Source organism: Hipposideros armiger, unplaced genomic scaffold (assembly GCF_001890085.2).
Source record: "Hipposideros armiger isolate ML-2016 unplaced genomic scaffold, ASM189008v1 scaffold_562, whole genome shotgun sequence".
Taxonomy (NCBI): Eukaryota; Metazoa; Chordata; class Mammalia; order Chiroptera; family Hipposideridae; genus Hipposideros; species Hipposideros armiger.
The window spans coordinates 396,636-423,774 of record NW_017731912.1 but is presented as its reverse complement, the minus strand read 5'-3'; the positions used below and the strand labels follow the sequence as shown (position 1 = coordinate 423,774).

General features: G+C 42.1%; 1 protein-coding gene across 1 annotated transcript in view; it reads right to left on the bottom strand.

Moving 5' to 3' along the window:
• Nucleotides 1-26,904, bottom strand: part of MAP2K6 (mitogen-activated protein kinase kinase 6) — a 104,863-nt gene extending 77,959 nt beyond the window's left edge. The window contains exon 1 of the mRNA XM_019623800.1: nucleotides 26,590-26,904. Within this exon, the coding sequence (XP_019479345.1) occupies nucleotides 26,590-26,605 (16 nt within the window). The 5' untranslated portion in view covers nucleotides 26,606-26,904. The remainder of the gene's footprint in view (nucleotides 1-26,589) is intronic.
• Nucleotides 26,905-27,139: the final 235 nt, after the last annotated feature.

Here is a 27,139-nt window from a genome sequence, read left to right as displayed (position 1 = left end):
GGGAGGGGAGGGAAGGGCCTCTACAGCCAGCAATGAAAAGCAAACGCTCTGGGCAATGATGGAAGGAGCCAAGATGAGGCACAGCACCAAAAGGACACCTGGCCCTGCAAACAGTCTAGAACAGGCCAGAAGGAAGGGCCTCTCATTACCTGGGGAGGGCTGAAGAAGGAAGCCACAGGGGCCAAGAATAGAGATGTGGCTGAGGGCAAAAGCAGAAGAAAAACACAATGGAGAATGGCAAGAGTCTTGGCTGGAGGTGGCTGAAATCAACAGTGGGACCCGGATGGTGACAATGACTGCTGCAAAGCAGCCGGACAGCAACGGGAGACCGAAGAAGTGCCCCAGCTCGGCCTGGAACCAAGAGGCCCCGCAGCTTAGCCACCTCTCATGAGCTGTCTGTGCACCGCAGACCAGCAAGATGGTCATATAATAAATAAAAAGTCAGATTACGTTGCAGTAGCAAGAAGAAAAGAGACTGCTTTCTAGATTCTCGAGTAAATCAGTGTTCATTAAATTAGGCCTCAGCGCTTAGAGGACTCAACTTTAGCTTTTTTAAAATAAAAATAATAATAATAATGCTCTGAGAATATTTCCCTACAGAGCGAGTTCATCAAGCCATTGCTCGATTTTATGGCGGGGTAAGCAGTCCTGGGCATAAACATTAGAAACAGAGAGACGAAGTTAGAGGTACGTGGCAGCAGTACTTGGGTGAGTTTGTCACGGCTTCAGGAGGGAATCGGCACTTCACGGTGCCCTCCTGTTTGAGACCGAGGCTGACTGACTTATTTCCCTTCATCCTTACCCTAAGAGTCACGCAGCCCTCTTTCCACTGTGTTCCAGACGCAGTCTCTCAATTTCGAGTTGCAAAGGCCCTGTCTGCCAACTGACCTCAACCGTCTGGCAGGTCTGCAGGCCCTGTCTGCGCTTTAGCAAGTCTCCCCAGCCTGGCTCCCTGCTCAGCCAATGCTCACCCCGCTGATGCCCCACGTGACCCCAAATGGACTCACTGCTCAAATTCTTCTCTTCCTCTCCTCCCCCATCCAATCCCTGCCCGTTGACTCAATTGCCTTCTGCGCAATCATCAAACTCCATTTCCCAAATCCACCTTTACCTGGGACTCCTTTGTGTGTAGGAAGCAAAGAGGACAATAAAACGTGAAGTTACATAAATCAGCCACATCACCAAACCTGCTAAAAGTTATCAAATTCAATGACTGCTTCACAGAATGGCATCGTTCAATAGCTTTAAAAAAAACAATAAAATCAGATAATTCTGACGTCTGGCCATTGTGTGCTTTCAAGCGCCCACTCCCCAGTCAACACAAAACACAGCCGATGTTACAAGAGCGCAGGAGGCATTCACACGTGTATCTCAGTGTCTGTGCGGAAGCACCGAAATGGCGCCTGAAAGGCACAGGATAAGAAGAGGCAATTAGGCTGAGTGGTTCTGGAGTGCCCCTGATCTAAGCCTGCCTTCCCCCACACTGCTATTCACAAACTCCATGAACCTCCCAGAAAATTGCTCAGCCTCCCAGAGCTTTGGTTTCCTCACCTGCACAAGACAGAAAACAAACACTTGCCTTGTAGGTTAGTGGTGACGGAGTCAGGAGCTAACACAGAGCTCCCTGGCACACAATAGATACTGTAAACAATGGTAGAGAAACTGAGGTACTGAAAGTAACTTGGCTCAGCCACTCCTGCTCCTACTGATTTAGCCCATGTAACACGATTCTTAATCCAGCAATTCAATCTCTTAAGCACTTTGTATAGTTTAGGTTTCCTGTGCGTCAGTCAAAAAACTTGTTGACTACCGTAAATCCAAGCTGTATCCTTGTACTGTGTTCTCATTCCCTAGAAGACTGTTAGAGTTCTGTCGCTTAACAGTAAACTGCCAATTACTGGCTCGATTATATACACTTGATATTCTTAGGCAAAGTGATAGATGCTCCCCCCACCCCACCCCACCCCAGTTTCTATTAATCACCAGAAGAGACTAAAGTAATGAAAGCTAATCTAACACTAAAACGAGGCAGCAGCTGGTAAGACAACATGCTACATACCCAAAATACCTTTGTTGCAGGGGAAAAAAAATTCTTGCTTAAACTCTTAACTCCTTAGGTGTGTGTGTGTGTACCTGTTCGATTGCTTGCACTATGTGACATACAAAGTTTAATGAACTGAAATAAATTTGAACTAAAGCTAAGATGGATACATTTGAAACTGAACTTGATAGTATAAATATCTCAAAATAAGGAAGAGATACGTTCAAGAGGTTAACTTTTTCAAGCCAGAGTATACCAATGTAACTTAGCCCTCATCCAATTAACCACCCATGAGCAATAGAGCTACTGTGTATGTCCTACCAACCCAATTGTTATGCATAAAATCTAGAGTTCTTTTAGTACTCCTTATGGTATTCAGGCATTTATAGACAATTCAGTTGTTACCCAAAGAAAAGGGAATTCTTATAGAGACATACCCATGGTATGGTGAGACCTCTGCAAGAGAAATGGAATACCTAGGTCCCAGCCTTGGGTCTACAACCCCAAACAAGCTGCTTCTCTTAAACGGGCAACAATTTTCCCTCCTGCGAAACAAGAAAAAATACCTGTTCTACTACATCCAGTTCTTAATAAGGATAAAACAAACTTTTGCCTATGATTTTATCTATGATTCCTAAAAGTCGTTCACAAATCAAGGCACTGCGTCCCCACTTAAAATTTTGCTTTTCTTAAGTGAACTAGAATTAGATCCTGACAGACCTAGCTAAGGCTGAGCCAGCCCTTTTGCTTTTGAGGTCAGTAAGTAATCTAAGACTCGAGAGTTTTCTCTCCACTGCTTAACTTTCCCGAGTCGAGTTTCCTTCCTCTATCTCAGAGAGCTGGTAAAATCTTTTCCTGCTACAAATGCCCTTTGGATTTCCATAGGTCTCCAGCTAAAGAAAGTTGGTGGTGCCAACTTTAGGGGCCAGCTTAGAGACTGCAGCGGACATTTGTCCCCGCGTTTGGCCTCTGAGTCCCCTTCCTATGTTTGGACAGTCCTCCACCTCATGAGGCAGAGTCAGCTGCCCATTATAGAAGCAAAAAGTGCTGAATACTCAGTTTCCCAGCATACTTTGCACTCGAGTCATGGGCCCAAAGCAACCATTGTAGACGTGGGGTCAGTCCCTAGTGATGTAAACAGGCCGGGGGCAACACAGGAGCCATTTCAGCACTTGACAATGGTAGTGGCAGCTCCATCCACTTTGGGGAAGCCCTACTGGCAGCAGTTCTGATGACAACACCGCACCTCCTGTCTGGTGGTGGTGGTGGTACAAGCTGCAAGCTGCCTATCTGTGCCCACTGGCAGTAGCAGTGGTATCTGCACCCGCCCCCTTTTTTGGTGTATTTGGGGGCTTTGTTCCAGTTCTGTTGTCTCTGATTTGAGTTCTCTGGCCCTCTGGTAGCTTCTAGGAGCTACCCCAAATTCTTTCAATGGATTCCTTCCCTGCCAAGATCAGCAGGAATCAATTTCTATACCTTGTGACAACTCTCCTTGCTTCAAATGTCATCCTCAAGGGGAAGACACCAACCAAGACCAGCAGAGCACCCTGGTCCATCCAGAAACTTCCAAATGATGTGCCATTAAACCCTGTGACCCTATTCAACCGTTCACTTCACAACGTACATCACACAGCAAGCACGGGGATAGAAAAGGCCAAAAAGTCTGAAAGTAACCAAACTGGAGTTCAATGGTATAGAAAGATTGGGAAGGTTAGGTAACTTAAAAATGTTTCAGGACCAACTCTATTCAGACCTTTCATATGGAAGTAGAATGAAGTACTGAAAGAAGAGCATGGACTTTTTAGTCACACACAAAACATCTGAAGTTTGATTACTCCATTAACTCCTCTCCTCCAATACCCTAAGGACAATGCACCCCTGAAACACCCCAGTTGCACCACAAACTTACATGCCACCCAGTACCTGCATGTTCATGCCTCCTCTGCTTTTTCTATACTCTCCACTCTGACTAAAATGTGTTCTCCTTGCTGGAGAACTCTTATTCATCCTTCAAAACCCAGCTCACATCATTTTCATTGTGAAGCTTTTCTAATTCCCCTAAATTAATCATTACTGCTTCTGGGTTGTTGTAACCTCTACTGTGGCTATTACACTGCCTTTTTTTTTTTTAAAGTGTCACTCATCCCCTCCCCACCCCACCCCACCCCACACCACCTGTGAGCATGTAGGACAAGTGAAGGTCCTTACCAGGGTTGGGATGAGGTTAAAGCAAGGAAGGTACTTCTTAAAGAGGCACTCACTCTCAAGCACAGGGCATAAAACTGGTCCTTACCATTTTTGTTTTTTCACTTCAGAGCCTATCAGACAATAAGCTCTCAGACACTTGTCCACTGAATGGCGAACAGTACAAGAAAGTGTATGTGATTCCGAGAATACTTACATGGTATAGAGAAGGCAGTGTCTGACACTGCCACACACAGGTTGAATAACCTTACTGAAGACACTTAACCTGCCAAGGGGGAAGAACAACATGGTTCCTTTTAATGCTATGGCTCTGCTACTGCAAGTTCAAAGGAAGTCCATACAGGAAGAGCTCAGGACAGGAGGGATCAGTCAGAGGAGACTCTTTCAGTTGAGCTGAAGCCCGACAAACGTGCAGGATTTGAAGGGAAGGAGGGGAGAATGGTCAGTCTAAGAATTGGCACCAAGTGTGGGAGGGGTAAGATATGTTAAAGGAAAATAAAGAAAGCGGCTGACTTAGAAGAGAGACTGCATGACAGGGAGTGAAAAACAAGTTGAATATAACTTGGACAGTTTGGGTAAAAAGAGACAACAAAACACCCTAGAAAGCCAAGCAGGGTAATTCTGGGGCTTGTGACTGAGCAATAGGATAGAAAATACCGTTTTATATTAATAGTTAAAAGAAGAGAACTACTATTCTTAGCGTCTATTCCATGCCAGGCATGTTTAGGTATAACATGTAAGTGATCTCATTCCATTTTCAAATCAAGCCTCTGCAGTTTCTATTGTCATCAGCCCATTTTACAGATGTGGACACTCAGGTTTAGTTAAGTATTCAAGGTCACACAGCTGCAAGTGGCAGAGCCAGATTTAATTCATGCCTTTTTGGCCCCAAATACACCCAAGAGGAGAGGAATCCAAATGGAGCGGGGCCTGGGGTAGGGTTGGCAGGTATGGTCAGAGAGTTGGCCTCAGGGACTGCTGTTAGCAGCCTGCAAGCTTAATACAAAATAGAAAAGACCATTAGAAAGACAGTGGAGGTTGGAGGTGAGAATGAAGAGGACAAAGAGCAATGGAGTGGGGAGTGGAGAGTAGGATTGGGTAGATAACTTTAGGTCCTCAGAAAGCAAAGATAACATCACTCAACACAAGGAGTAACCCTGAGATCAGAGAGACTGGAGTTCAAACTCTGGCACCACAGCCTCCTAACTGACGCGTCCTGGAGAAGTAATTTGACCTCCCCAAGCTGCAGTTCTCACATCCCTAAAATGAAATAATAAGCCTGTCTTTATATGTGTCATCTCTAAACTTTCTTCACCATCCCACTGAGTGCTTGAATATCACAGGCATCTAATAAATGGCAACCTTATTATTACTCAGAATAGATGAACCAGTGAAAGGATAGAGGCAAAGAAAGAAGAGAGAGAGGCAGAGAAAGAAGACAGGTCAGGGAATGGATGTATTGGTGCGAGGAGGTTTGCGGGAGGAAGGGCTCATTTAGATGGACTCCATCTTTCTTCTCAACGAGGCAAAAGCACCTGCTGAAAGTGAGGAAGGTAGAGAAAGCAGAGACCTCACAGGAAAACCGAAGATCAAACAACTTTCTCCACAAATCTCAGGACATGAAAGCAGAAAGGGGCCTGAAGAATAATGTAATTGAATTCTTTTCCGGCTTCCATTTTACAGGTGAGGAAACAAGCAGATACGTTCCATGAAGAACCAGATAGGAAATATTTTAGGGTTTGTGGCCCAGAGTTTCTGTCCCAATAACTCAACTATGCCACTATAGCATGAAAGCAGAGATAATATGGAAACAAATGAGTGTGCCTGTGTTTCAATAAAACTTTATTTACAGACACAAAAACTTGAACTCCATATAATTTTCACGTGTCATGAAATAGTCTTCTTTTGATATTTTTTCAACCACTTAAAAATGTATAAACCATTTTAGCTCATGGGCTGCACAAAAGCACACGGTAGGCCATCGTTTGTCAACTCTCGCATGTAGTGGTTCTGAGCTCAAGCTAAAGATAGGCATGAGTTTGAGTTTTGCTCCCACGATTTACTAGGTGTGAAACTTCAGTCACAGTATTGAGTCTTCTAACATCTCATTTACAGACTCCTCATTTATAAACTGTGGATAAAAATTACACCTATTCCACACAACTCTTGTAAGAATTAAATGACATAATGCATGTAAGGGAGCTTAGCAGAGGGTCTTGTTCAAAATCAAACCAGCACAACAGACAGAAAACAGACGGCCCAGGAAAATGCAGGCAACACAGTTAACTAAAAACTTACCCTTGTGCCCATCTACTCAATTCAATACCTTTTCCAGTCCCAGAGCTACTGGTAGACTTGGCTTTACAAGAAGTCAGATATTCATAAATATGTAACTCAGTGGCACTGAAAAGGTCCCCTTGTTCCCTTAGGAATGTCTCCCCATCCCTGAGATTTTACCATTTGAAATGTATTGCTTCATTTTAAGCTGCTTTCCACTTCACAATGCAAATTCCCCTGGATGAATTTTTAATTTAAGTTCTATTAGCTACATTTACATGTAATGTATTAACTACTTTTTAAGTGGTTCTCTAGATGCTAGATTTTGATAGAAAACAATAAAGAGGATAAAAATGTGATATACCCATACAACGAAACGCTCTTTAGCCATAAAAAGGAATGAAGTATGGACACATGCTACAGCCTGGATGAATCTTTTTTTTTTTTTTAACATGGATGAATCTTGAAAACATTATGCTAAGGGAAAGAAGCCAGATACAAAGGGCCGCACATTGTATGATTCCATTCATAGGAAATGTCTAGAATAGGCAAATCCACAGACAGAAAGTAGATTCCTGGTTGCCAGGGGCTGGGGGGAGGGGAGAGGGGGGCGATGGCTTCAAGGGAGTGACTGCTTTCCATCTGTGGTGATAAGCAAGTTCTGGAGCTAGAGTGGTGATGGTTGCACAACCTTGTCAATATACTAAAAAACCCAGAATCGTGCATTTTAAAATCACTTACACGGTGAGTCTTCTATTAGGTGTATTTCCCCACAATAAAACATTTACATATATAAAGAAGATGCATAAGGATTCAGCTGGTGGGATAAGAAGCTCTCCCTTTGAGAAGTGAGGGGAAAGGCTCAAAAAGGGAGACCTTCATCCACTGTACAAGTCTGCATAAGGCTATCCCTGTATACTGCGAATAAATACTTTAGTCAAACCTGCTTCTTGAGCACCTACAATGTGCTCTGCACTGAGCCTGGCTCTGAGGATCAAACAGTCAACAGGACAGGACAGTGCTTCTTACAATTCTTTCCAATCTATAATTAACCAGAGCAAAAGCCCCCATCCAGTCATTTTTATAAAAATACATGCGCAATATTGACTGTGGAGTCATTATTATAAAATGGAAAAAAAAGAAAAAAGAAAAAAAAGCACTTCTTCATTAACTCTCATTTTAAGACTGCCTATAATAGCATATCCAACAATTTGAAAAGGGAAGCAAATGCTCTTTGGATGAAGAGAACCAAAGGGCTGAGCTCTTGGAGGGGGGTGGGGTTGGGGTGGCCAAGGCTCCAGGGAAAAAGGATGAAATTTAGATGAGATCTGTTAATTTGCAAACCTGTTATCTTTCCAAAGCTAAATCGCTTCAGAGGACAGAGAAGTGTGACAGCTGTTCACTTCTTTGAAAGTGTTGTTTGCAGTCTGACAATCTAACACTGCTGGCAGCACATTTAATGCTTTTTCTTTTAAATCAATTCCAAATGATTGGACTATATTTTAGATTTTGTAACTTTTACGACCATCAGATCTAAACCAACCCATAAAAAGCTGATTCTGTCTTTTTCTTGAAGACTTCATAACCTTTCTTGGTCATATATCTTTGCATTTACAACTCATCTAAAGAACAAAGTTCTTCCTCAAGCTCCATTATTTACCTTTTATTCTTAGCAGAGTGACAATAGATAAAATGCATTTTGGAAAATAAACAAGAACCCAGTTATACATAAATTAAGGTTACTATTCGAGTATGGTTTAAGGAGCTCATTTCTCCCAAACGTCCACCAAAAACAATAAAACCATGGATGATTTTCTTGAGCCCAACTGGAATGAATCGAGGAAAGGTAAAATGTTCGAAATACTTCATCTGCTAGCCCTCACCCTTCTTAATTTTACATTTGCACCATATATATCTCTGTATTCTCTGCATGTTTTAGCCTTCATGTCCTCCCAATCAAATTAGGCATTTCTGTAAAACAATCCAGTTACAAGAAGAGGAAGCTGAGACCCAGGGAGGTTAAAAGAGGAAGAGATCACAAAACTCATTAAAAATACAGATAACCAGTTAAATTTGTTTTCCCTCTGATTTGTTGCTAAGTTTGCTAGGAACTATGCCAGCTTGTGGACATTGTCTTTGGAAATTATTGGCTAAATAAAAGAAAGCTGGAAATTAATATTTGCTGCTTTATGGAATCTGGAAGAGACCTCCTTAGGTTTGGTTTAGCATTTCGTCATCCCCTAGGCGCTGCCTGCGGCCTTTCTGTAAGACTCTAGAGCTGGGGAGTATTCTCCTCTTCCAGAGATCAAGGCTGACTTCCAGAGGTCCAAAATCTCCCGCGCTCTCGTACACAGAGGCTGGGGTTTCCGCTCTGTAAAGCCTCCAGCACGGCAGGCACTCAAATGTAAGCAGTACTCGCATGACCTCATGGAGAAAGCAAACGGGGTGGGGTGAGTGAGCAGACAAGCTCCCGGGGAGCTGGCAGGCAGGAATGTCAAGTTAGTTAGCTAAAAAGCCCACCACGCTGGGTGGGAGACAGGCCCCTATGAATGAAAACCGTATAATCAGACCTCCAGGCATGCCCTGTCGGAAGGGAGGCAAGCGTTAAGTTGGTGAAAGGCCAACAAAATGCCATTATGAGTTGAGTCATCAAACGGTAGTTAAAGAAAACTACATTCAGTACTAATCAACCCCTGCAAACTCTCTTCCCTCTAAAGGTTAATATCTTTTCCCCCCTAACTGATAAAGAAAGCTAGTCACAGACGTGCCAACCGAAAGCTCTTCAATGCCAATTTGGCTCTCCATTTCATACTGAGCTCAGAATATTAACAAAACCTGTTGCTAAGGGACATAGCGGCATCGTTGAGTCTAAAATACAAAATGATATTAAATATAGCCGCTGGAAGAAACCCTGTCTCCGCCGTACTTCACACCGTGTATGTATTTTGAGTCAGGCAATGAATGCCTCCTGAAGTGCATGGCCTTCCATACATACCCTGGCCGCTGCCTAATTTTCCTACATCTCTCACTGCTCTGCGAGATGACCCCCACATTCCAACCACACAGAGCTTTAGGATTTCCCGGCCACTCATGCCATTTCACAGTGCCCCACACGCTGACTGAAGCGAGCTTTGCTTTGACTCTACCCCTCTCACCCCCCACGCCTCCTCTCTGACTCTCCCATTCATGGTCCAAGATCCAAGCAATTAATCATTCTTCCTTGGAGCTATCACTACATCACCAATGTTGATACACACGTCTGTTCCCCCCTTAGATGTGAGCTTCTTGCAAGCAGAAGTCATCTCTCTCTGCACATTCCCTGGTACCCCGCTGTGAGCCATGCTGAGAAGCATCTAATCAATGTTCAGAGAAATAAACACATGGATGAATGGCTGCATGCATGATTGAACAGACCCATTCAACTATCTGATGACCCAGGGAGTAAACAGAGGTCCTGATTTCCACCGTGCCTGGCGCCCTCGTTTATTTATTTATTTTTTTTATCTTTAAGCCTCAGGAGTTAGTTTCTATCTTCACAGGAAGAATATAACGGCTCCCCAGAGAGCCACAGGTTGGCTTAGCATCAGGATGTTCGTGGATGCTAACAACAGCCCAGGTGTGTGTCAAGAGATCTGCCTTCCAGACCTAGCTCACCATCACCATTACCCTTGTTCCTTAATCTCTCTTGATCATAATTGCTTCATCTATAAAATGAGGTGTTTAGCCTAGATGATTCCCAAGGTCCCCGCTAGCTGTAACATTTCATGGCTCTAAACTTTTGACATCTTGCCAGCTCTCTATTGCCCAGACTCTTTGAGTACCACATAGACTTGGGCCACTGTCAAACCATCGAAAACCTAATCTTGTATTTATCGCTTAGCCATTAGGGAGCACCAGCGCGCCTTTTCTGTGTTCTCTCGGTTCAAGGGCGTTGACTCAGTTTGTTCACCAGACGGCATGAGGCTTTTTACTGCCCAAGGGGCCTCCTTACAAAGGCAACCAGCAACATCAGAACAAACGGTAACATGTATGGTCTGGGCCTCTTCTACCCGGCAGGAAATGAGAGAATCTGAAGAGATGCATAGCTTTCCTCAATAACCAAGATCTTCATTATGAATAGTACACAAATGTAAAAATGACATAAAACACCACAGGTCACAAGACTGTCAAAACATCATTCAAGTTTAAGTCTAAGCAGCCACACTCATTGTTTTCATTTGCTCATGTATTCCCTGCCTGGCTGCTTAATGATGTCAATCCATGTGTCTGTCTCACTTATACCCCCCCTTTTCTGAGGCACCTCTAAGTGGGCAGTGGGCCGTGAGCTTACCCCTCACGCAAACAGGGATGAACCCCAACTCAGGTCCAGCCAATCCAGCAGCCACTCATCAGCAGAAAATGTGCTTTACGATGAAATAGTGACTATGATCTGAGATCAGAGAATATAAGAAGGGCTGGGACCAAAACTATAGATTCAGATAGATGCAGGGCTAATAGCTCTTTTAAACCACGTGCATACTGATGAGTTAGCAGAAGGCTGATCTGCAGGAGAAGGCAGAAGAGACTCAGAAAAGCTGAATGAGGGCCCCTGTGAAGGGAGAGAGCGAAAAAGTGGGAGTCAGAAAACGCAGGCTCAGCCGTACCTCCTGCAATTGGATTCAGTGAAAGGCTGCCTAGCCAAGACTCTTCGACTTGAGGTAAAACAAAATACACAAGCGCATACGCATACATGTACACATAGGTACACATATTCATTCTTCCTGGGCCGTAAGCATCTTTCCATTAGTATTATTCCCCTCTCTGCCTACCCTATTGCATCAGGTAGGTACGTGTAACTTATTATTAGGCAATAGGGTGTTTCTATTTTTCATGACTTGGACATGGCAGTTACATAAGTGGAAAACCTGAACTTTGGAATTTAAAAGCACTAGATTCAAATCCCAGCTCTGCAATCACTACCTGCATGATCTTGGGCAGGTTGTTAACCTGAGTTCCCATTTCCTCCTTTGTAGAATGAGGATCATTTTACCTACCTCTCAGGTGTTTATGAGGAGAGCTAATTAGTAAAGTGCTTATCACAGGGCCTTGCACATAGTAGGTGGGCACTCAGAAAATCACTAGCTATTATGGGGTAGATTCTCATCAACAGAAATGCTGGATCGAAGGGGACGAAAGTTGCACAGGTTCTGGCTCCTGCCCAGTTGCTTTCGCAAAGACTGAGTCTACATCCCAATCCCCTTCAAGAGGAGCAGCACAGGCCTTCCGCTGGCACTTGCATTTCTTCTTCCAAGCTTTGCAATGGGACGGCAAATTGGATCCCAGGGCTACTGCTTCACATTAGACCCAGTTCAGCGCCTAACCTAAGAGAGAGAAACCAGTCGCTGCCTTCAGTCTTAAGCCAAGTGGCCTGCCACTCCAGCTGGTTCACTATTTCCTGTTTTCCTCTGACTCTGTTGGTCCCACTTAGCGCGCTGTGTGCAGGTAAGTCTGGGCTTGTTTTAAACAAGCCCCAAACTAGTTTCTGTTGCTCTTTTTTCTGTCAATCCCTCTACACCCTACCTCCCCAGGCTTCCTATGATGCATCATCACACAACAGCCAGAGGAACAAAGATTGCTTCTGAAGTTGAAAGAAACAGGTGAGGTGGATATTCATTTCTCAGACGCAGGGCTTATACGGAATAAAAACGCACGTCCATGCCCGGCTTCTGCACACTCTCTGATGCCTGCTTTCCACCTGACCTCCATGATTGTCATTTCTTCCTTGCTCTTCCATGTTGACTCAGCTAATTTTGACTTCCTGCTTTACTTCTGCTGCCCACCTATTCTTCTGCTGTTTCGATCCCCACTCCCAGGACCATCCACTGAGCTGTGAAAGGTGGCTTACCTTCCTGTGGTTTTTTCTGGGGTGCCCACCTGGCCCCCTGCACTTAAAGCATACCATCATCAGCACCCTGGCAGGACAATTTGACAGATGAGGGATGTCTGTTCTAAGCTGGGAAAGTTCCTTCCCACTGACCTTACCCCCAAACCACCTCACACGACATGTCCTGACAGTCTCATCCCTTATTATCCCCTCTTACTGAAACTGATCCTGGTATTTTTATATGTAATTTTATGTCAAACATACTCGGACCACATTAAGAAACTAAAACTGCCTATTAACTCCATTAAGCATACACACGGTTAATAATCAATATTGTAAGAGCTTTACTATGCTCGAGAAGTACTTTTTTCAAGGCTTACTGCCCTTTTCTAAAAATAAGCTTTGCCTGGCTACAGATCCTTGGTTCTTACTCCCATTCCCTCTTAAGCTTTGTGCCATTAGTCACAGAGGAAGGATGCCCCCTGGCCCCCAAACTCCAAGCACCACCTCTGTACACATGAAAGCTGCTGTGACAACAACTGAGAGTGTTTTGCTGTCTCATTACCACCAAACACTAATAAGTTTTGGGAATCAAAACAGCAACAGCACGCGTGTGTGTGTGTGTGTGTGTGTGTGTGTGTGTGCGCGCGCGCGCGCACGTGCGTGCACGTGTGCATTCTAACACCCCCCCCCATCTCCACTTAGAAGTATTCAGTCTGCCATTAATGACAGAAAATCAGAAGAAAGAGCAGATAGTCTGCTCAAGGACCAAATGGCAAGTCTTTTTTTTATTTTTAACCTGCTTATCCTGATAAAATTTATTATACCAAGCTAATGTCTTCCCTCTACCAACAGGCTTTCCTGATCTGGTTAAATCACGCCCTTCACCTTCCTCAGCACCCCAGCTGCATCTTGTATCAAAAGTTATATGCATGGGGGCCGGCCAAGTGGTGCATTGGTTAAGAGGTGGCTTGGGACTCCAGCTCTGAGCAGCAGGGCCCCGGTTCGGATCCCACAGGAGGGCCAGTGATGCTGCGCCCCCTATGGCTAAGATGGTGAACAACAGCTCAACCTGGAGCTGGGCTGCTGTGAGTTGCCAGCGACGGCGGTAGGCTGCAGCAGAGCTGCAGTGGGCTGAGTAGCTGGCAGCCAGCGTGAGCAGCCGGCAGCCCAAAAGCTGCCATGAGCCGCCGAAAGCGGCCGTCCAATGGCTGATAATCAACTGCCTCAGTTGGGAAAAGCGCAATGATCACAATACCAACATGGGCCAGTGAAGCAACGTCCTCCACAACTAGACTGAAGAACAAAAGGACAGTAACTTGTCTGTTGCCCTTCCCCGATTCTCCAATGCTGTTCCTGTCCCATTCCCCAACAAAATCTTTAAAAAAACAAAAACAAAAAACAAAAACTTACATGCACTGGGTAGTCGATTGGCTCAGTTGGCTAGAGCGTGGTGCTGCTAATACCAAGATTGCCAGTTCGATCCCCGCATGGGCCACTGTGTGCTGCACCATCCTTAAAAGAGTCAACTATGCTATTGTAGCATGAAAGCAATGTGTAACCAATGACCATAGCTGTCCCCCAATAAAATTAAACAACAACAACAAAAAAAAAAACCCTCACATGCACAGTAAGTACACAGTAGCATTATGTTTGTCTTCCCATGTTATGGGTTGACTGTGTACCCCCAAAATTCCAATGTTGAAGTCGTAATCCCCAGGGCCTCAGCATGTGACCTTACTTGGAAACAGGGTCATTGCAGATATCATTAGTTAAGATGAGCTCCTACTGGATGAGGGTCAGCTCCTAATGCAATACAACTGATGTCCTCATAGAAAGGGGAAATCTGACGCAGGAACACACCAGGAGGACACCATATGAACATGAAAGCAGAGATCTGGGTGATGCATCTACATGGTGAGGAATGCCAAAGGTGGTCAGCAAACCACCGAAGGCATGGGCCCGATTTTCCCTCACGGCCTTCAGAAGGAACCAATCCTGTCGCCATGCCTATCTCAGACTTCTTCTCGTCTCCAGAACTGTGAGATAACACATTTCTGTTGTGTAAGCCGCCCAATTTGCGGTAGTTTGTTATGGCAGCCCTAGCAAGCGATTGCTTGCGGGTAGAGATACAATTCTACGCATCTTTATATTCACCTAGCACAGTGTTAGGTGCAGATTATTTAATTTTGTTAATAATGTTGGTTAAATTCAACCAAGAAATATATGATCCTCTGCCCCCCCCCCCACCCATCCATCCATTCCATTCCCTACCCAGCTAACAACTGACTCTCTTGTTCTTAGATAGGTCACATCAGACAATAAATAGAAGACTGAAATTTGGGAAAAGTCATTGTAACCCTAATGTATCAAAATTTCTCAGTCTCATTTTTAAATCAATTCCAGAATTAAATCTGCATCCCCCCCACCCCCACCCCCACTTTACCTATGAAAAGAGAAACTCATTCAGGAACAAAGTCCCAAGCGAAAAGACTTGGCAAGCCACTTAAATGAGATGATACAGCTGGCAGGTCCTATCTACCTGGCTGGGTCATATGTTCTCTTTAACTGTCCAGCAAAGTGAGGCAAAAAAAACTGCCCTGTGGCTTGCCCGCCTCTGACTGGGTGATTCAGCTCAGCACCTTACCCACTCCACTGATCCTGAGTTGAATAAAGTCACTGAGAAGAAAGAAGGTGACGAAGTAACAGTTACAACAAGAAACAACCTATTGTAAGCCCCAGGACTTCGGTCACTGTGTTTTTGACACCAAGATAATGAAAGAAGACTTCATTCAATCTATTGATTGTATTAAATATATTTATCTTTTAAACGAAATTTTTCCGAAATTAAAAATACACATAAACTTGATGAACTCCCTTGCCAGTACCCAATATCACGCTTGAGAAAGTCAGTTTGGTAAAAGAACTGTCTGGGGCTCCACTCTTAAGGTAAGTAAAATGAGAATTCAGGCGCACATTGAACAGTAGTCCTCCTCCTGATCTGACTTCAGATGATTCTAGAAAAGGGAAGAGCATTAAGAAATGGAAAAGGCAGGTTGGCAGGTTACGAGGAATGAAAATTACAGCTGTGGCCATGCTCTGGGAACTATCCCTGACTTAGCTAGACGCTGATTATCGAACCAACAGCTTGCTTATGTAATTACAGTATGCCTATAAACCCAGCTGATATGACGATACACTCGTTTAACTATTAACCTCTAGATTTCCTGGAGGTTTCCACAATACAAAAACACCTCAAAGTACGAGATATGGTATAGGCCATTTATTAAGCTATTGTGATTACAAGCAAAAGCTACAGTACATAGCTTGGTAAGAAAAAGGAAATTCTTAGGAAACACAAGTAAGGTCTCTCAAGCTCCAGTATTTGGCTAGGGCATCTTCTCTTTTTTATTCTTCTAAGGAGTTGTTCCGCCTATATTAATTAATATTCTCCTGGTGCCCCCTGGGTATTTGAAGTCAAAGTTCCTTCTCCTGCCTACTTTGGATGTAGGACACAATCTCCTCATCAACTTTGAAAATCATATTGATACTTCCATGCTCATTATAAAAACTTTGCTGATTTCCCTCTCATCCATAAGATCTCCCAACTCACAGTACCCCTTCTAAGCATATCTAGGATTCCGGCTTGTATTGTACACATTTCTGTGTTTTTCTTGCCTCTTATTATCGACTATAAGATTCTTAAGGGCTAGAGCGAAAGAAGAATGAAGCAAATCTATGTTTATGGTGAGCTTACTATAGAGCACAATGCCTCAAACCCAGATGTGCACTCAATAAATAATTATTGAAATAAACAAATGCCAAGCACCGACCATAGCGTTGTGTTATATACATGACCTTGCTTAATTTTCATAACAATCCAGTAAATGAGGGTCAGTCTCTCCAGAGAACAAGTGAGAAAACTGAAGCTAGAGGCTCAGTAAGTTTTTCAGGGTTCATAGCTAATAAGTGGAAAAGTAGAGTGGAATGCATTTCTGTCTATTTAGTTCCACCTAACACAGTGTCTTCAATGTCATAACAATAGGTCAGAAATTTATTTGCTGAATTGATCTGAACAAACCCCTTACCCAAGTACTCTCTTTAGGTATGTTCAGAGTCTTTGGGATCATTTTTTTCAAATGGCAAAGGAATTTGGGGTGTAGGAAGGAGTAAATAAAATGGAGGAGAATATGCTTATGAAGTTTTCAAATATCACAGAAAGGCTATCTCTTCACATTCACTGCAGAATGAGTCCCCAAGTCATCCGCAAATTGACGCTGTTCCCACTGGTTCTTCAGATTCTAGCCTTAGCCTTAACTTTTACTCATCCTTCCCATGTGGGTGATTGGAGGAGAGAGGATAGAAAAAGGGAATGAGTAACTGTCACTCAACATCCAGACCATCAATTCCCATGGCTTCGGTATGGGATTATGGGAAACAACTCAAGCATAGGTATGCCTGTTCTGCTTTGGCTGGAGAGAAAGCTGAGAGAATCTGTTCGTTTAAGAGAAAATTCATTCCTAAACCCCACTGACTCCTCTACCATAAAAAGAGGTCATTTTAGTACCTTCCACACTGTCCAGTACAAGAGGAAAACAGTGGACACATAGATTCATTCACAATTTCAAGGGAACTGCACTTGTTACATTTACATAGAAATGACCAGGAAGAAAAGAAATCATTAAGCCAAAAAGGGGCTTCAGGATTTCCTTTAGTTAGGTAGGGTGCCAAACCAGCCATGTTCCTATCACCGTTTTAAAACAATTTAACTTACATGTGTAGGGAAACACACAGAGTTTGGGTCTCCTTAGTTACAGCCTATAAGACAGCTAACAGAATCAATATTCACTGCTAATATTTAATATAAACTTCCACTCTATACAGACCAGTAGCTATTAGTTAACCAATTGTAACCAGTGTTCCTTCATCCGATGGAGAGTTTGTACTTGGAATTCAACCGTAGCCGTCAGCCCCAGTATTCTATGATCAACAGAGACTTAAAGGAAGAGGTCAAAAGGAACCTATATATAGGGAGACTCAGGTTAGCCCCTCCTAATTACCATCCCAGGTCCTGGTATGCCCACATTCCCATGGAACCCATTCATGTGTTCTACCTCCAACCACGTCTTCTGGGTGATAGGTTCATCAATTTATTATGGAGTGACAACTCAAGGGGAGTAGCCAGGAGCTCAGATTCCGGGGTCAGACAGACCTTAATTAAAGCCTCTGCTCGACCACTATCAGCCTTGACATCTAAGGCAAGTTCCTTAACCTCTCTGGCCTCAGTGGGCTCCTATACAAAATGTGGCATCACCTCTCCAGGCCCTAGGGAGGGGAGAATGACATCATTCCCTAAGCACAGTATCCAGAATGCAGAAAAAATCCACAGTGGTGTTACCATCTGGGATGGTAGGAATTAGCACTTCCTTGTATGTGACTTAAACTTACCTCATTCTGGATACAGTGACAAATCCAGGCTCATCCTACCAAAGCTACCCTGTCTTCATGTACCTTCCAACCCCACCCCTTCTTCCCTTTGCCATGGCCTTCCCTCCTACATACACAGAATACCCACAAATTTTGTGCCTCTGTAAGCAAAAGGATACTCATACCCCCAAAAAGTACTGTCCACCCAGGGTTGGGGCGGAGGGCGGGGGTTAACATACAAAAAATGGTTCTAACCTTTGCAGGACATGATAACCGGAAACCTCTCTGGATAAGACGGTGACTGTCTTTCATGGAGGGACGCTTCCATCTTTACGCCACACAAAAGAAAGGATGGAACCTCTGACCGGGGCCATGATAATAATCAGCAAAGCCAGGCAACCATTGTAGCGTGTGAGTTGGTTTTAGTTTGCTTTTTAAACAAAATATAGGATCAAGAAGGGAGGACTGAAGGGACAAACTAATGAGCGGCTTCTCAAGGGGAGGGGGATGAAAAGAGAAGAAATATAAAGCAAACAGGAAGAGTGCAACTCAGAGGAAAGGACCCCAGGATGGGCTAAAGGAGCCGGGTAGCTTAGTGCAACGGAAATGAGCAATGGCCTACAAATCTCAGAACCAGGAGACACACTCAGACATTTCCTGTGGGTGGGCCTCAGAGGTCGCTGGCTGAGTAGCGAGTGAGTCCTTATCCAGGTTGACAACTTCCAAGTAAGGCCAAAGAGAAATAGAATATAGGGGCCCCATCATGAAAAGACTCCAGGCCATGATTAAGTCATAAAGGGTAAGGCTATCAAACTTTTTTTGCAAAGGGCCAGAGAGTAAATAATTTGGCTTCATGGGACAAACAGTCTCCATCACAACTATTCACCCCTACCATTTTGGAGGGAAAAGCAGCCATGAGCAACTTTTTAATGAAGGGGCATAGCTGTGTTGCAATAAAACTTTATTTGTAGATAGGGACTTCGAATTTTATATAATTTTCACATGTCATGAAATGTTGTTCTTTTATTTCCCAATCACTTAAAAAATGTGCAAAACATTTTAGCTCATGGGCTGAACTTAAAAACAGGTGGGGCTGGATTTGGCCCTTGGGCTGTAATTTGCTGACCCCTGGTTATGAGCACGGGCCTTGTGGTCAGACAGGCCTAGCCTTGCATTCTGCCTCTGCTGCTGACTGGCTACTCAGCCACGGGCAAGTCAGTGAACTCATTTGAGCCTCAGTTCCTTCATTTGTAAATGAACGGTAACAGTATCAGTCCCCACGGGAGTTATGTGAAGGTTCAAAAGCATAATGCATGATACTGGCTGACATGAAAAAAGGGGTGATGGTGATGATGATAGCATTGGGTGTGGGGAGTGTGGGTTGTGATCAGCACCGAGATTTGGAGGTAATGATCTATAAAAAGAAAAACCCTGATCCCCATCTGACTTAAGGAGGGATGTACAGAGTAGAAAATAAATCAAATGACGTGAGTTCCAGCAAGTGCCTATTTAATGCTTCAACGCAGAAGTGAGTTGACTAAATTACATGATTTGTGATAGACTTCCTGTGTTATAACCAGAACATCCTCTGACGTAGAAAGAGGCGGTATTATGGACTAGGTATCAAATCATACGGACCAGCTCAGGGAAGGAAGACCATCTGAGGAGACAGAGTGGGAAACGAAACCCAGCGTAGAAGGGGAGAATCGTTTCATCTGGGGGTTATCCATGCAACGTTCCATGTTTTGTCACAGGGCAGCCAGCTGTTAAAAACTTTCAGATTACCTCTGACAACGCTTCAGAGGCTCAAGTTCAGAGGTAACTTACTAACAGCTCCTGAGACCAGCACAGGATGGAGGAATTCACTTCTATCCCACTAGAGTCCTGGGAAAACTCATCTTAGGTCCGCTTATTTTTTAAAAGGGAAAGTTAGTTAGCCAAGGATCATGCAAACTTGAAATCTGTTTAGAGGGCATTGGTAGGAGACATGACTCCTCCAGCCATCTTAAGTTGATTTTTATGCTCTCCTTGCAATTTCCAAATAAAGCAAAAATAGAATTGGACTATTAATGCCAACAAGAAAGCACAGGAAGAAAATTCCATGATAATTTAGTGACCCCCAAACCTTTTATGAAACGTGGGGCGGGCGGGGGGCGGGGGGGAGCAGTGATAGAGATCCCTACTGATAAAAAATACTTTCATTGTCAGACATTTATTGAGCACCTATTATTTATAAGCACGGTGCTAAAAGAAGTAGAGATGCAAAGATGTATAAGAAGAAATGTTAGCTACCCAGCAGGGGCTTTCGGAGGTTGTCCAAAAAAAGGCAAATAACAATTACAGTGGTTAAAACTTGCAGCTGTATAGTGCAGGCAATGCGAATTACAATGAAAGCATTTGCAAAACATCCTTTGGCAGAGAACTGGTAAGAAACCCCAACACCATGATTCCTATATCATCATTTCTCCGGCACAGAAAAAGAACCCCTACTGATTGGACCATCAGCCCCCCCCCTTGCCAGTCTGCTTCCCACAAAAACAAACAAAACAAAACAAAAATGTGGAATATACTAAAGAATGAAGAAAAAAAAGTTTTGTAAATGTGGATTACTAGTGTTTGTGTATGGTTTAGTGAAAAGAATTTTGGGACAGAGAGTCAAGAGCTATAAGTTTTACCCTCTGGCTATGTCTTCAGGCAAAGCACTTCCAAGGCTTCAGTTTGCTCTTTTATTAAGAGATGATTGAACTATAAAACTTCTTTCATAGCTCTGAGTTCTATCACTTATACCAGGATGCATAAATAGGCACATTTACTAAGGAAGGCTATGCTAAGAACATGTTAAGTGTGACTGACCTATTTAACTTGTGAGGTCATCAAAGAGGATTCTAGCCTTAATTCTTTAACAAATCTAGTCAACTAAAGTAAGCCACGTTTTATGATTAGACATTACACATGAAGCTGAAAAAAAATTATTCTGCAACAATGCACATAATAAATATAACCATGTGCTATGTAAGAATTATTTACAAAACCAAGAAAAACTACTTTTGCCTGTAGAGATAACTAAAAATGCAGAAATGTCCAGAAGTAAGTTATTTCCCAGGCTGGAATTTTAATCAGATCATTACATTTTTCTTATTATTTTCATAGGGGTCTGGATAGCTATAGACAACATAACAAAATGAGTTTATAAAATATGTGATATTTACTTAAGACATTTTGGTTAAAATTAAAATTCACCAGGGAATTAAATTGTTTATATGCATGGAACCCAGTTTCCAAACCCATGATTACTTAAGCTTTGCGATTTTGGAATGTTCTGGCCTAACTTTGAAAATAATTTGATCCGCAAATTAAAATTTTAAAGATACATTTTATGAGAAAATTCAAACATGTGAAACACAAATGTCAAAAAAAGGGGAAAATTCCACTTCTTTATAACTACAAATGCAAATAAGTGTAAAGTATTAATAACTTTTCCAGAATTGGTAGAGATTTTTTTTCAAATTATTCTACCCAGGATGAAGGAAAGTAGGCATAATCTTTCTGGAGAACAATTCATTTGACAATATTTACCATGATGCTTAAAAGAAAAGAATGGGCACTTCCAAACATTATTGGTGGGAATAATTAGTGTTAGCTCTCTAGAGGGCAATCTGGTAATACATCAGTGTGTGACCTTTGACCTAACACTTCCACTTAAAGGAATTCATCCTAAAGAGATAATAGGGCAAATGTGCAAAGAGGTATGTTCAAGGTGTTCCCTGCAGTTTTGTTTTTAAAAAAGTACTGAAACTATGTGAAAATCCAATTGAAAATTGAAAATGGCTACATTCTTACAAAGTAAAATAATTTGTTGAAAACAATGATGTAACTACATGTGTACGAATATAGAAAGATGTCCAAGACGTATGGTAGAGTATAAAGTAAGTTGCAAAATATCATATATACGGTGTAAAATAGCACACATAAATAATAGCATGTATACTTAGGTATATATGTATGTATATACAAATGCAAAGAGATAGTCACCAAAAAATTAACAGTAATTAGCTCTGGGTGGTATGACGTTGAGTGCTTCTTACTTTCTTATTATGAATTTCTCTTTGGTTTGAATTTACTCTCGGTGAGTATATATCATGTTACAATCATTTAAAAAGCTATTTGTAAAGGTAGTGAAGAAAATGGAGAGTGAGGAAGAATTGGTTATGGTGGAATTTAGTTTAAGGCCATAGTATATGTAATAACCTATGAACTGCGATGATCATCATAGCAACTCATAATATTGAAAGTTAATAGCACCCCCATGTTTACTGCAGCATTATTTACAACAGCCAAAATGTGGAAACAACCTAAGTGTCCATCAACAGATGAATGGATAAAAAAAAATGTGATGTGTGTGTGTGTGTGTGTATGTGTGTGCATATACACACACATACACACACACACATTGGAATATTATTCAGCCATAAAAAAGAATGAAATCTTGCCACCTGCGACAATATGGATGGGCCTAGAGGGTACAGTGCTGAGTGGAGCTAAGTCAGACAGAGAAAGACAAATACCATATGATTTCCCTTATATGTGGAATCTAAAAAACAAGAAGAAAAAAACCAAGCTCAAAGATACACAGAACAGATTGGTGGTTGCCATGTGGGGGGTTTGGGGGGCGGGGGGGGGCAAAATGAGTGAAAGTGGTCAAAAGGTACAAGCTTCCACTTATAAAATAAATAAGTCACAGGGATGTAACGTACGCATGGTGACTGTAGTTCATAACACTGTATTTCATACTTGAAAGTTGCTAAGAGTAAATCTTAAAAGTTATCATAAGAAAAAAAATTCTGTTACTATGCATGGTGATAGACGTTAACTAGACTTGTGATCATATATACATATGATCCACATATATACAAACATCAAATCATGTAGTACGCCATGAAACTAATATATTTTTGTATAATACTTATACCTCAATAAAAAAGCTAATAAACATTAGGTTCTATTTAAATAAATACAATAGAATTGGATATTATGAATGTTGAAATAGATTAACTTGGAAATATTTCACGGTATATTAGTAACTGAAACAAAAGGTAACTAAATAAATAATAGTTTTATACACATTTTGGATTTACTCATATACATATATACACAGAATAGAAAAAAAAGTCCAAACAGATATACAGATATATGCCAAACTGTACACTGTGGTAACCAGTGATTTTTATTTTCTTTTTTCCTTTTCTATGTTTTCAAATGTTTCTATCATGAACAAGTGTTATTTATATACTGTTTTTCTTTTAAGTTTTAAAAATATTCCTTATAGAGCTTTCAGATTTTAAAACACTGAAAAGTTGTTACAGAAATACTAATCTGTGAAAAACAAAGGGATGGGAATCTCAACCATTTCCTATAGCATTCAATTTACCTCGAAGAGACCCCCTGAAAGCCCCTGCAGCTGACATGCAGCCTGCTAGTCCAGGGCTGAATACCACATCAATACAAAAGCAGCTCGGGGAAACCCAAGGTACCTATTCTGATTTTGTGTCCTAAGATGTACGAGGTTATAAAACGTAACTGGCTCAGATTACAGGCTAAGCGTGACAAGTCCGCCTGGTACAAGCTAACAAAGGAATTTGCACAGAATGAGAAATTGACACATCTCATTTCCCAGGGTGGAATTAATCACAAAAGCAAAGAACCCATAGTAGGGTTAAGCCCTTGTCTGTCACTCTCCTACAAGATTCTGAATTATGCCTTACGCACATTTCTCACGACATGACTAACCCATTACTGTACGTTTAAAGGTGAATTTTTTATTTCAAAATTATTTTTAAAGGTGAGCATCTAATATTTACTATCTTAAACTAAGGTAAACTCGTATTTCTTAGAAGGTGGATAGAAGTAGACCTGGGAAAGAGTACATTTTAACAGGGTCAAACTTTTTGTATATTTTCAGGTGATCTGGGAGACGCCAGATCTCCCTACCTCACTACGTCCTTCCTCCATCCCTCCCTCCAATCACTGGGGCTGATAACAATAGCTTTTCTCTCCCGGGTAATGTAGATGACACATTTTTCCTGTAGCCTGTCTTCCTGTAAAGTGCAGGAATTCCTGCACTTTCTGGGTGCCCTTCCTGTTAACTTACATTTCAGATTTCCTCAAAAGGCATTCTACCACTTTAATATTTGAAAAATGTCAGTTCAACCCCAGACAGCTAATATAAACAAGCTGGAAAGCATACCACCTAAAGTTACAACAGTGGAAAACAAAATTTCTTTTTAAGAAATTCTTTCTCGGAATCTCACTGTTGGTAAGGCTGGAAAGAAGTAACCCAGTGCTTCCAGCTCCCAGGGAGTCTGTAATTCTTTTGCCTCTGCTGTGCCTTAAATTAGAGGTCTGTAAAACCCAATTATAGTGATCTAGAAAGTTCGTAAAGTCCATGAATTGAACATGTTGTTAAATTCTTCAGTGCTAGGAGGTTGTATCCACCTTTCACTTTCCTTCCCATTTCATTTGGTTATATTATTACAAAGAAGTTGGGTACTGCAAAAAGTGTCTTGGCCATTTGAGAATACCGTAACTGAATTAGGCCAATTCCACATTTAAAGTCCAGGCCAGGGCTCCTTTGTCATTTCTGAAACGATCACCTACTTCTATCAATAATTTCCCTTTTGGACAGGAACTTCCACCTTCCAAATGGGACCCAATTAAGAAAATCATCTGGATAAATGGAAACTGATTGGAAGAACCACCAGTACCTGATCTATGATGGGCCTACCTGTAATGGAAAAGTATCAAGCTAATAACGCTTGTAGCTTCCCAACTCAAAAACTGGCTCTACTAGGAGGGGGCTACCTTTGGAGTATGTCCCCCAAAATGCAAATAGGAACCTGATTTAGTTTAGACCCTAAGGTTCCCAAAGATAAGATCACTATAACACCACCTCCCTCATGAAACCTTGTAGACTGCCCCAGAGAGAAGATCGTTTTTATCTCTAAACTCCAACCTCTCCATTTCTCTTCACTATCTATGCAATTTATCTTGTATTATAATGACTTGCTTTCTTTCAGCAATCCATGGTCTTTCACAAACCACAGGGTAAGTTCCTTGAAGGAAACAACTACATTTTAAATATTTTTGTAGGCCCCCAAATCCTGTACAGTGTGTATATATACACACATATATATCATATTTATACATATATTAAACTGAACTGAATGAGTGCGTGAATATATACAAAATACAAAGTAAACCAGATGCCACTTCTCGAATACCCTGAAAACATGGAATGTCCCTTCTAAGCTGTTACTTCTCTGCTCAATTAGGAGATTGGAGGTTCCCCCTGAACTCAGGAACCTGTGCACCTCATAATGCCAACTCCTAGGTTCTTCAGCACGCTTAGCTTTTTAGATTTCCATGTTTCCCTCATGCTCAAAGAAAAATAGAGTCCTACTTCGAACTCTTGAGAATACACATCAGTTTATTCTTGGGCTGTGATGTATTATTCCCATCCGGTAGAATTAAAAAGTGGTGCAAACAGCTCCAAAAAAAAAAAAGTGGCCGAAAGCTTGAGACACTTTAGTCTCACCAGGTCACACTTACACTGCACACTTGCTTAGGTAGTGCCCCAAGGTAACCTAGTGCTCAACTCACCTAGTGCTTAACTCACATCTTTAACCCATACATTTCTCATATAGCATGTGCTTTGTCTCTGGTAAAGGATTTGTTCTGAAACAAGTGTCTTAGGGTGGTCCTAGAACACCTGGCAGCACCCCCTCAGCTCTCTGATGCCATGTCAGGGATTTCATTTTTTTAATGCCCTCCCCAGCATGATATTAAGCCTGCAAAATATGACTGTGTATAAATAAATGTTTTTAAGAAAAAAAAGCCATTAAGAAAACAACCATAAGCCTGAATTTCTGATCTATGATATTATAGCTGACTAAATATATGCAATTACACACTTAAAAATTTTCATTATGGTTGTTAATGGAATAGGACAGTCCCCCCATGTTAATGTAACGCTTAAAAGTATAGTTTTTCTTCCAATATCCCCCCGCACCCAGATGCAACACATCTCCCAAATGAGAAGACAGAAAACACCAAGGTCCTTCCTCATTGCTGCTTCTACTGTGAGCCAATAAGCAATTAGTGTAAAGTGCAAAATCTCGGAAGAGATAGACGTCTCTGCTTTTTTTAAAATATGATATTATTCACACTTCACCTTTACTTCCTTTAAAAATCAAAAGTTGCTTAATGTTCAAAAGGATATCAGTGGAAATTTAGCTAAATACTGGCACAGCAACGGCTCATTCCCAAAGGAATATAAGATTACATTAATTTCCTACTAGTTTAACTCAAGTTTTACCTTTCATCCTCACCCACAGACTTTTGAAAAGTTTGTATTTCTGTTCCACATAAAATTACTTATAATATGCGTGCATACTAAAGAATTTTACAATTATATAAAGCATTGCACATTTAGACGCTACCAACCTGCTCTATCTCTCCTGACTGTGCAAAAGGCAAAAAGAGCTCAGTAATCCTAGCAGAAGAATGCAAATAACGTCAATGCACAGCTGAACTGCAAGCCCTGCCTTACAGGAACTCTGTGTGTCTGCAAAAAAAGACACATACTAAACAGGAAATGCAACTGAGCTGTGGAAAACCTCAAACTTAAAAATGCAATCGCTAGGCGAAAATTGCATCCATGCATTCATAAATGCATGCACAACCCTTTGCATTTTTGCAAGTAATGCAAATAGGCTCTTACCTTTCGACTGAGACATTTTCCCCTTTCCTTTGATGGGGGAGGGGAGCACAAAAGACTTTGCCTTGCTTCTCTTCTGTAGCTAGTTTTGCAACAAAGATGCAAGCTGCAGGCGTGCAATCTTCATGCAAGTGGAGTTTCTCTTGACCGATGCAGCAGATGGTCTTTCAGGGAATCAAGGTGGAAATGCACACCTTGCAAAACAGACTGGAAAGTGATTTTTTTCCCCCAGTTGCAACGTTAGGGAAGGCTGTGCTGCAGCTACATGATGGGCCAGGGCTGGCAGCTAAAAGCTCCAAACTTGGAACTGAGTATCTTGTGCGCAGACGTCCTTCCTGCTAAGGGCGCGGGGGCCACTGGGTAATGTAGTTCCCGAGCAGAGTCCACCGAGCTCTGATTTAAGGAAACGTGGTTGCGCGGGTCGCTGAGCGAAATGACTGGGTGTGACATAGGTTGTCCTGATAAGTCAGACACGCGCTTGATAGTGGTGGGCGTAAAAAGGTCAAGGACAAGGGGGAGGGGCACTTTTGTTATCGAAAAGCCCCTGAAACAA